The sequence below is a fragment of the Babylonia areolata genome, chromosome 21 (assembly GCF_041734735.1).
Source record: "Babylonia areolata isolate BAREFJ2019XMU chromosome 21, ASM4173473v1, whole genome shotgun sequence".
Classification (NCBI taxonomy): domain Eukaryota; kingdom Metazoa; phylum Mollusca; class Gastropoda; order Neogastropoda; family Buccinidae; genus Babylonia; species Babylonia areolata.
In genome coordinates, this window is record NC_134896.1 from 57,495,164 (window position 1) to 57,506,274 (window position 11,111).

Here is an 11,111-nt window from a genome sequence, read left to right on the forward strand (position 1 = left end):
AACTTTGCAGAGTAATGTAAAATCGTTTTTAATTGTGAACTAACCCCGAAAACGGAGTATGGCTGCCTACATGGCGGAGTAAAATCGGTCATACACATAAAAGCCCACTCGTGTACATACGAGTGAACGTGGGAGTTGCAGCCCACGAACGAAGAAGTATTGTGAAATATTCAATATTTTTTTAAATCGTAAAAATGCATGATACCGCACATTTTCACGCTGTTTCACTCAAATTTAGCACACACACACACACACACACACACACACACACACACACACACACACACACACACACACACACACACACACACACACACACACACACACACACACACACACACACACACATACACATACATACACACACACACACACACACACACATACACATACATACATACACAGACACACACACACACACACACACACACACACACACACACACACACACACACACACACACACACACACACACACACACACACACACACACACGCTCATCCCAAACGAATTTCGTCTGCTGCCATGAAATCGGATGCGAACAGTCCTCCGTGGTGAGAGGGGAAGTGACGTCAAAGAGAGTGGACGAAACACAAGCCGACGATATTGCCTGGTTACAACTCGTCACAGCTCCTTCAACAGTGTTCTGCAGCTTGGTGATCGGAGATAACTGAGCCGTGAGTTGACACGTCATCACGAAATGGTTATGTTAACAGATAATTTGCTAAATCTATCTGTTGGTGTAATTTGAGACAGGCTGCATTTGCTCTATGTATTCCTCCCTACCACTCGCACACACACACACACACACACACACACACACACGTACGTTTGGGACCTTTACCTTCTCCATGCATGGTTGCTGCTGTTCATGCTGACGTGTTCTGAGCTCTGGTGTCTCTTGGACGATCGATACCCCCCCCCCCCATCCCCCATCCCCCCGCCGCCCCCCTCCCCCTTGGTTGGCATGTGGCAAGGCTGGGTTCTGCACATCTTATGAGGCGAATCTGTTCGTGCACACAGTGAGAGAGAGAACTGGCTCGTGAGGACTTCCGTCAAATGACTGGTGGCATTTTCTGGTAACGAGAGAGAGAGAGAGCTACCACCAAGAGTCATCGGCCCTTAATGTGTTCGGAGAGCATTCAGACATTACATAATTACCTCTATTTATTATGCCTATTGTGTGCTTCTATTACATAACCAGGGTGTGTGAGTAACAGACTATCATTGTTAATACACATATGCTTCTTGTTTAAGTAAGATTTCTTTATATACATAAGGTCTCTGAAGTGTGTAAAAATGTTCTTTGATAGGTCAATGTGATTTTATTAAATTTATTCACGTACTGTTCACATATGTACATGTCTCTTTAGAGTTTAAGAAAATAATACTGTTCAGTCTTCTTAAAGAGAGAGAGAGAGAGAGAGAGAGAGAGAGAGAGAAACAAAACTGGTTTATTTATATGAAAGTGTGGAAATCTTTGTCATAGTATAACTGTTCAAATGTTTTTACTGGCAGTTCCCAGTCACGAGGTTTACAATATTGTTTTACATGTTTGTTTAATATCATAATCTAACTACCATGTGTGCAATACGATATTTATGGTTTGTAATGAATAATTTGTGGCAGGGTTTCTTATTCAGGAATCTTTGATATTAATGTACATGTTACTTTAGAACATATCTCTTTTCCTACATATTGCTTTTAATACTTCACCTGTTATTTAATACAAAACCTGCCATTGAACAATTCATTATGATTTTATAGAAGCATATCTTATTATGAAATCGAGTTTCTTAATGTTCATGCTATTTCACAATGTGTGTGTGTGTGTGTGTGTGTGTGTGTGTGTGTGTGTGCAGGATCTAGACAAATGAGGGAGACCCAGAAGAACTGAAACATAGACAGGGGATTTCACAAACCTTCACAGCTGGACAGACCACACAGCGAGACCTGTCGTAGTCCGTTCAACCATTTAGCAGGCCACTGCACTGTAAAGGGACCATGCAGACTGGAAGGTGGACTCTGTGTCTGCTGCTGCCGTTTGCAGTCTTACAAGGTATCCGTAAGTTGGACTGAAATATAAGGCTAGTGTTAAAGAAGAAGAAGGGGGGGGGGGGGGGAGACCAAACCACCATTCATCACATTGCAATCTGGATAAAGGATTTAGTGGATGATGCTGGGTATGTCAGATTTAAAATCATAATATGTACAGTCTTAGATCATAGTCTTGATTCCGTTGTTGTTGGGTTGTTGTTGTTTTTTGTTTTCGTTTGTTTTTGTTTTCTTTGTTTGTTTGTTTTGTTTTTTTTTTGGGGGGGGGGGGGTTGTTGTTGTTGTTTTTTTTGGGGGGTTCAGCAAATGATGTTATCGTCTTTTGTTGCTGTTAGAATAATACCTCTTCACGAGGGGCTATGGCCTACATATGAATAAATCATTCATTCATTCATTCATTCATTCATTCACTCATACAGTCTTAATTGTACCAAAAACCAAACAAACAAAAATAAAAAAATCAAACAGATTAACACAAAATTGCACAAAACTTAACAAACCTGTCCTCATGGTAGGCGCAGGGACAGAGTGGCGGAGGAAACACGTACATAATTATCATATGATGTTGATGATGATGATGATATCCTTCTTCTTCTTCTTCTTCTTCTTCTTCTTCTTCTTCTTCTTCTTCTTCTTCTTCTTCAAATCATCATCATCATCATCATCATCATCATCATCATCATCATCTTCTTCTTCTTCTTCTTCTTCTTCTTCTTCTTCTTCTTCTTCTTCTTCAAATCATCATCATCATCATCATCACAACAATCATCATCATCATCATCACCATGTTGGTGCTGTTCCAAGGCACTGCTGCCTCGTCCCCACTGACGAACGTGGCTCTACACAAACCAGCAGCCCAGAGCTCCGTCGACCCGGAATTTCCCTCACTGACAGCGGACAAGGCTGTGGATGGCAACCAAAACACCTTTGTTTCCGAATGCCAGCACACTGAGCGTCCTGCTTCCCCACAGCCGCAATGGTGGCTCGTGGATTTGCAGGTATACAGGAACCATCATGTTGTCAGAAAGGTGTAGAGGAGGTTCATGTTGTCAGAAAGGTGTAGAGGAGGTTCATGTTGTCAGAAAGGTGTAGAGGGGGTTCATACTGTCAGAAAGGTGTAGAGGAGGTTCATGTTGTCAGAAAGGTGTAGAGGAGGTTCATGTTGTCAGAAAGGTGTAGAGGAGGTTCAGGCTGTCAGAAAGGTGTAGAGGAGGTTCATGTTGTCAGAAAGGTGTCAGAAAGATGTAGAGGAGGTTCATGTTGTCAGAAAGGTGTAGAGGAGGTTGTCAGAAAGGTGTAGAGGAGGTTGTCAGAAAGGTGTAGAGGAGGTTCATGTTGTCAGAAAGGTGTAGAGGAGGTTGTCAGAAAGGTGTAGAGGAGGTTCATGTTGTCAGAAAGGTGTAGAGGAGGTTGTCAGAAAGGTGTAGAGGAGGTTCATGTAGTCAGAAAAGTGTAGATGAAGTTCATTCTGTCAGAAAGGTGTAGAGGAAGTTCATGTTGTCAGAAAGGGGTAGAGGAAGTTCATGTTGTCAGAAAGGTGTAGAGGAAGTTCATGTTGTCGGAAAGGTGTAGAGGAGGTTCATGTTGTCAGAAAGGTGTAGAGGAAGTTCATGTTGCCAGAAAGGGGTAGAGGAGGATCATTCTGTCAGAAAGGGGTAGAGGAGGTTCATGTTGTCGGAAAGGTGTAGAGGAGGTTCGTGTTGTCAGAAAGGTGTAGAGGAGGTTCAGGCTGTCAGAATGGCAGCATGCTATTTTGAAAACTTAGTCATTCCTAATGTTTCACATGTTTTAAATGTTTTGTCGAAAAAAAAAAACAAATGCTATGGTATTCGGATTAGAAATAGCTGAGTCTTAAAAATTCGAACGGCCATTATCATATAAAGTGGAGGAGGAATGTTTAATGTCCCGTCACACATATCGGTGATTGAAAGATAATCATATAAAGTGCTAGTGGTGTGATGAAACCATTCAAAACAGCGAGAAACAGGCTTTGTTTTGTTCTGTTTTGATTGGTTAATTCTTCTCTGAACGCTAATTAAACGCTTACTCCCATTCATCCAGTTTACCCTTTTCACTGTGTTGAAGATCATGGGACACTTTCGCTTCTAGTTTCTAACACTGGTAACAAGTTGGTGTCACTTGGATTGTTGAACAGGCTTTTCATGAGATTACTTCCGTGACGATCACAAACCGTGGGGATTGTTGTGGTAAGTGTGTGTGTGTGTGTGTGTGTGTGTGTGTGTGAAGCAGTTTGTAGAACATATGCACCACTGACGTGTAAAGTCTTGATCCATGTTTTGGTCAGTCGATCTTGTGTTGCTTGGTCATGACTGCTGTGTGTACTCAATTGTCAGAACAAAAGAGCTGTATGAAAGGAGTGTATTGTTAAAACAGTTTACGGTTTTGCCTTGTGTTTGTCTTCTGTCATCTTGACGAATGTTTATGTTCTGTTTGAAGTTGTTCTGGATACTAGTGGACACATTAGCTTCTTTCAGTTTTCAACTGTGGAGTGGCCTTGGCCTTGGCGAACTATGTTTCGGAATGGGAAACAGGAAGATCTGCCGCTGGGGGCTGTCAGATTCAGTTTGTACTCGCCGCGACATGTGGTAAAGGTTTAAACGGGTGGTGTGATTTTTAGAAGAGGGATTACTGTCACGGCCCGTGGCGTTCGTTTGTGCGTTGATTCGTGTGAGATCGTGACAGTGGATTCCAACGGTGCCACAGCGTTGCTTAGAATTGACTCTGTGTGCAATGATGGTGTGATCTTATGAGACAATGAAAAAGAATGGTTCTGTGAATTGTTCGGGGTTAAATTTGTCTGCCTGTACTTGCTTGTTTTTTTGTTTGTTTTGTTTTGTTTTTTGAAATACATTTGCAGTAAACAAACAACTGGACAATTTATTAGTTGTGTGTTTGTGTTGTCGGGACGTTAGTTACTTTGGGACGGGGTGAGGGTGCATAGACAACCTCTCGTATGGTTGGGACAACGTGTGTTACCTCAGAAGAAAAAGAATCATACCAAACACAGTCAAGATTACCGCAGTCAGTGAGTCCGCCACTTCAAATGTTTTCCACTCTCAGTGCAGCAATTTAGTTGTGACCTGGCGTCTTATCATCCGACTTCAAATAAGCAGACTGATAAGCCTGCCTGGATTCACACATGCAGATTGAAACACGCTGGCCAATAAGTATTTCTAACAGAAGACGCAATAGCTTTACGATGATGATGATGATGATGATGATGATGATTGATGCTGCTACTGCTGATGCTTTCACAGGTTGGCGTCTGCATGACTTTGACATCCAAGTGTTCATGGTTAACCCCATCAAGACAGTGAATGCACGGATACATCTCTGTTACCACTACATTGGAGCAATGGCAGACGGCGCGGTGGAAAACCTTCAGTGCCACCAGCCAGTCAGAGGGCGATACGTCAGAATCAACATGGACCTCTCTAACGAGCCCATTAACATATGTGAGGTGGCGGTCTGGGCAAGACTGGCAAGTAAGTTATCTATCAATCAAATAAAGGTCGATACTATTGGGTGCAACGCAATCTACCACAGATGATAATAGTATCGTCAGGGTTCAGTTTCGGTCTGTTCGATACAGACCAGCTGCTTTGTTCTATAACTGAATGAAACGTATGTCATAACAGATTTTATCATCTATTTCTTGTGCTTAAACAGGCATAGTTTGGATTATACGTTATTATTGTTGCTGTATGTTCAACATCAAATAGTAAACGATTTTAGTGATGAGAAATCCATGTATACGTTGGGGGGGAGGAGGGGGGCGGAGGGAGGGGGGTAGGGGGTTCTAGGAACATTTATTCATTTGTTCGTTATCATCCACTATCACTGAAACTGTTCGAGCTCTCCCTTGTTGTATATTCATTCGATTTTAAACTGTTCAGACCGTGTGTTCCTCCGTGTCTTTCACTGGGTCCTCATTTATTGATGTCCATCCAGTATGTTGGAGCCTGGGTCCTCATTTATTGATGTCCATGCAGTATGTTGGAGCCTGGGTCCTCATTTATTGATGTCCATCCAGTATGTTGGAGCCTGGGTCCTCATTTATTGATGTCCATGCAGTATGCTGGAGCCTGGGTCCTCATTTATTGATGTCCATGCAGTATGTTGGAGCCTGGGTCCTCATTTATTGATGTCCATGCAGTATGTTGGAGCCTGGGTCCTCATTTATTGATGTCCATGCAGTATGTTGGAGCCTGGGTCCTCATTTATTGATGTCCATGCAGTATGTTGGAGCCTGGGTCCTCATTTATTGATGTCCATGCAGTATGTTGGAGCCTGGGTCCTCATTTATTGATGTCCATGCAGTATGTGGGAGCCTGGGTCCTCATTTATTGATGTCCATGCAGTATGTTGGAGCCTGGGTCCTCATTTATTGATGTCCATGCAGTATGTTGGAGCCTGGGTCCTCATTTATTGATGTCCATGCAGTATGTTGGAGCCTGGGTCCTCATTTATTGATGTCCATGCAGTATGTTGGAGCCTGGGTCCTCATTTATTGATGTCCATCCAGTATGTTGAAGCGACGTACTTCAAGTGCACAAGGTTCCAGGACTTTCTCACACTGACTGTCCGTTGACCCCGAAATGAATATTCCGTTGACCCCGAAATGAATATTCTGTTGACCCCGAAACGAATATTCCGTTGACCCCGAAATGAATATTCCGTTGACCCCGAAACGAATATTCCATCTCCATTCATAAAACGAAGATGGGAGACCCAGTGTATTATGGAAAAAATAGAACACATAAAAAGTAGTATCGATCTTAAATACGACGACTGGGCACTGGAACTACTTCTTCGTTCGTGGGCTGCAACTCGTATGAACACGGGTGGATTTTTACGTGTGTGACCGTTTTTACCCCAGCCATGTAGGCAACCATACTCCGTTTTCGGGGGTGTGCATGCTGGGTATGTTCTGGTTTCCATAGACCACTGAACGCTGACATGAATTACAGGATCTTTAACGTGAGTATTTGATCTTCTGCATGCGTATACGCACGAAGGGTATTCAGGCTTAAGCAGGTCCGCACATATCAGAAAAATCTCCACCCTTTACCCACAAGGCGCCGTTACCGAGATTCGAACCCGGGACCCTCAGATTGAAAGTCCAACGCTTTAACCACTCGGCTATAGCACCCGTCGGTAGTGGAACAACTTCTGGTATTGTATCGTATTACAATGTATTTTTTGTTGTTGTTTACCCTTTTTTTGCCTGTAAGTGTACGTATTTGTTTCCCTGTGAAAGAGAATTTTTCTACAGAATGTTGCCAGGGACAACCATTTTGTTGCTGTGTGTTCTTTTGCATCAAGAGTTGTTATAAACCTCCACAGACATTAAGAGATGCAATAATCCTCCACAAACAGTCTGTCTAGCTGAACTTGAAGACACATCAAGAATTGTAATAAACCTCTACAAACAGTCTGTCTAGCTGAACTTGAAGACACGTCAAGAGATGCAATAATCCTCCACAAACAGTCTGTCTAGCTGAACTTGAAGACACGTCAAGAGATGCAATAATCCTCCACAAACAGTCTGTCCAGCTGAACTTGAAGACACATCAAGAGATGCAATAATCCTCCACAAACAGTCTGTCTAGCTGAACTTGAAGACACGTCAAGAGATGCAATAATCCTCCACAAACAGTCTGTCTAGCTGAACTTGAAGACACGCCAAGAGATGCAATAATCCTCCACAAACAGTCTGTCAACCTGAACTTGAAGACACGTCAAGAGATGCAATAATCCTCCACAAACAGTCTGTCTAGCTGAACTTGAAGACACGTCAAGAGATGCAATAATCCTCCACAAACAGTCTGTCTAGCTGAACTTGAAGACACGTCAAGAGATGCAATAATCCTCCACAAACAGTCTGTCCAGCTGAACTTGAAGACACATCAAGAGATGCAATAATCCTCCACAAACAGTCTGTCTAGCTGAACTTGAAGACACGTCAAGAGATGCAATAATCCTCCACAAACAGTCTGTCCAGCTGAACTTGAAGACACATCAAGAGATGTAACAAACAATAAGCTCTGTAAGACAATTTCAGTTTATTGTCGACATCAACGATATATGCATGGGCATGTGTGCATGTGTGTGTGTGTGTGTGTGTGTGTGTGTGTGTGTGCATGCCTTTACCTATGCGCTTACAACACGTTCAATGCACAAGCGATTCAGACATGAAGTGTCTGTCCTTCAGGCCCTGCAACAATCTCTCTGTTCATGCGCACCCCGGGACGCCAGGCAGAGGGGACGGTGCTCGGGGAAGTGATGACACACCATCCTTTCAATTGTCTGACGTCATGCATGAGTGACGTCACCTGCAGCGCCGTCAACGTGGGCCCCGAGACCTTGACCTCTGCAGGATGGAGCCACGTGTGTCAGCTCCTGGCCTTTGGCGGCATTGGTCAGCCTGACACCACCGTCCCCGACCATGGCTGGACCTTCTACAGCATTACTGGTTAGGTCTTTGATAGCACTGCAGATTGGTGAGCATCTGTCATCTGACAGTGCACATAGCATTACTGGTTAGGTCTTTGATAGCACTGCAGATTGGTGGACATCTGTCATCTGACAGTGCACATAGCATTACTGGTTAGGTCTTTGATAGCACTGCAGATTGGTGGACATCTGTCATCTGACAGTGCACATAGCATTGATTTTTTCTTTGGATTTTGTTGTTGTTGTTGTCTCCCCTCCCCACCAACCCTTCCACATCCCCCACCCCCTCTTTTGTTATCGAATGGACGGAATTCGTATTGCTTCCTGTCACGGACAAGGAGGGGGGTGTGTGTGTGAACGCTGCCAGTTGTGCTCCTTTTAGCTTATGCAGTCTATGGAATGCACGTGTTGCACTGGACAGCAAGACGTGGCAGATTTCTGATTTGTGTGAGCGACGGGAGTTTTCTTCGTTTGGAAAACCAGCACCGCTTGACAGTGGAGCAAGACACTTGGCCAGGCCTACCACGGTCAGTGTGGGGTCCTATAGAGAGGGACGGTCAGTGTGGGGTCCTATAGAGAGGGACGGTCAGTGTGGGGTTCTATAGAGAGGGACGGTCAGTGTGGGGTCCTATAGAGAGGGACGGTCAGTGTGGGGTTCTACAGAGAGGGACGGTCAGTGTGGGGTTCTATAGAGAGGGACGGTCAGTGTGGGGTTCTATAGAGAGGGACGGTCAGTGTGGGGTCCTATAGAGAGGGACGGTCAGTGTGGGGTCCTATAGAGAGGGACGGTCAGTGTGGGGTCCTATAGAGAGGGACGGTCAGTGTGGGGTTCTATAGAGAGGGACGGTCAGTGTGGGGTTCTATAGAGAGGGACGGTCAGTAAGGCCAGGTCTACGACGGTCAGTGTGGGGTCCTATAGAGAGGGACGGTCAGTGTGGGGTCCTATAGAGAGGGACGGTCAGTGTGGGGTCCTATAGAGAGGGACTGTCAGTGTGGGGTTCTACAGAGAGGGACGCTCAGTTGGAGCAGACTTGTTTTGGTGACGCGGGTTGTCGCTGGGAACTGTGACGCTCAGCCGGTATTTTGGCTGGAGTTCATAAACCGTTGAGGTATTTATTAATTTACCTTAGTGTCGTTGCATTGGTAAAATTATCTTGCAAATTGTAGTATTTTTGTTGTACAACCGCCCGAAGATATACGTACCTGTATTACTAGTCGGTTTTGCTATTCACGTGTTGGTTTCCTGAATTTTTACTGTCTGACGTTAATCTCTTATTTTCGTCGTAGGTATTTCCTAGTCTGAAACGTTACCAGTTTACTTGAAACTGACATGTGTGTTTTTGTTGGTTCTTATTCTCTAATTAGGTATTACTGTCACTCTAAATTTACAATTACTTTCACTCAAAATTTACAATTTCATATTACCTCACGTATTCTGTTTGATGTGCTAGAATTACCCAGTATTTCTCCCAGTTCTGAATGTGGAAACAGTGAAGTAAAGGTCAACGTACATTTGTTTGGGAGATTATATTCAGTGGATTTGTAAATTACTTCGGGAAATAATTGCTGAATTGGAGCTAAACCTGAATATTTCAGCTTTTTACAGTTCTTACAATCTTTGCAAGCTGACATGGCCGCCTACGTGATGGAGAAGCAGACACAGTCTCTGGAAGAAGCTGTCCCATCAGCTGAAGTTTACTTCATGGCTCATAGGGGTGGGGGGAAGTTTCTTCAGCCGGTAGGTCTTGGTGGTAACGCTTCAGCAGGATGGGATAAGTCCAAGGTGGGTGGAACTAAGAGCGAGTCCGTTAAGACTTGTTTCATCTGTCAGTCACCTAAGCACTTGGCTAGGGACTGTCCCAGGAAAGGGAAATCGGCGGGCGCAGTACAGCATCAAGGGACAGAGGTCAGCAATCAGTTCAGGTGCCTACTCTCTGCACGCCATGTAGAGAGCAGGAATACGATCCACGCTGTCTGGTCGTGGTAGAAGGCAAGGCAGTACCAGGACTGCGTGATACAGGGTCTCATGTCTGTGTCGTGAAGAAGTCCCTCGTGTCTGATTGTCATCTCACCGGCAGGCAACTTGAGGTTTCTATGGCCGAGAAAGACATCAAGCGGCACTGTCCGCTGTGGTTAGGCTAGAGTCCGTTTTTCACGGGTCAGGTTGAGGCTGTAGTTATGGAGACCCCCCCCCCATCCCCCCCCCTCCACACACACACCTCTGTGGTTTGTGTTGAAAATATTTGGAGTAATTTTTTGGTATTTGTTTATTTCGGGCTTTCGTTTAGATGAAGGTGAGAGAGAACGTGAAAGAGTTAGCCAAAACGTTTGGTTGAAAAGTTGCACGCGACACTTCCTTAAATACCAGGTGACCGAAACATCGTATGAATTAAGTTCATTATCTAACAAATTAAAAGTTTTTTTTAATATTATCCGTCCGCAGGAAACGCAATATTATATATATATATATATATATATATATATATATATATATATATATATACACATTTCTATTTTTTTATTGACTTGACATGTTTATATTATAATTCTGTACGTTTTCATGAGTGTGGGCATACGCA

At 43.9% G+C, this 11,111-nt stretch overlaps 1 protein-coding gene across 1 annotated transcript; it reads left to right on the forward strand.

Moving 5' to 3' along the window:
• The first annotated feature begins 2,840 nt into the window (after positions 1 to 2,840).
• On the forward strand, positions 2,841 to 10,674 carry LOC143296679 (uncharacterized). The gene is made up of 6 exons (XM_076608711.1): positions 2,841 to 3,053; positions 4,211 to 4,262; positions 5,334 to 5,561; positions 8,291 to 8,551; positions 10,158 to 10,315; positions 10,576 to 10,674. The coding sequence occupies exons 1-6, from the start codon at positions 2,841 to 2,843 to the stop codon at positions 10,672 to 10,674; spliced, it is 1,011 nt and encodes a 336-aa protein (XP_076464826.1).
• The last annotated feature ends 437 nt before the right edge of the window (positions 10,675 to 11,111 follow it).

Excerpts from the sequence above, each read along its gene's own strand:
- LOC143296679 (XM_076608711.1), top strand. The coding sequence starts at position 2,841 with ATGTTGGTGCTGTTCCAAGGCACTGCTGCCTCGTCCCCACTGACGAAC. Across the intron at positions 5,562-8,290 it reads GGTCTGGGCAAGACTGGCAA|GCCCTGCAACAATCTCTCTG; the intron begins GTAAGTTATCTA and ends TCTGTCCTTCAG. Across the intron at positions 8,552-10,157 it reads GACCTTCTACAGCATTACTG|CTGACATGGCCGCCTACGTG; the intron begins GTTAGGTCTTTG and ends AATCTTTGCAAG.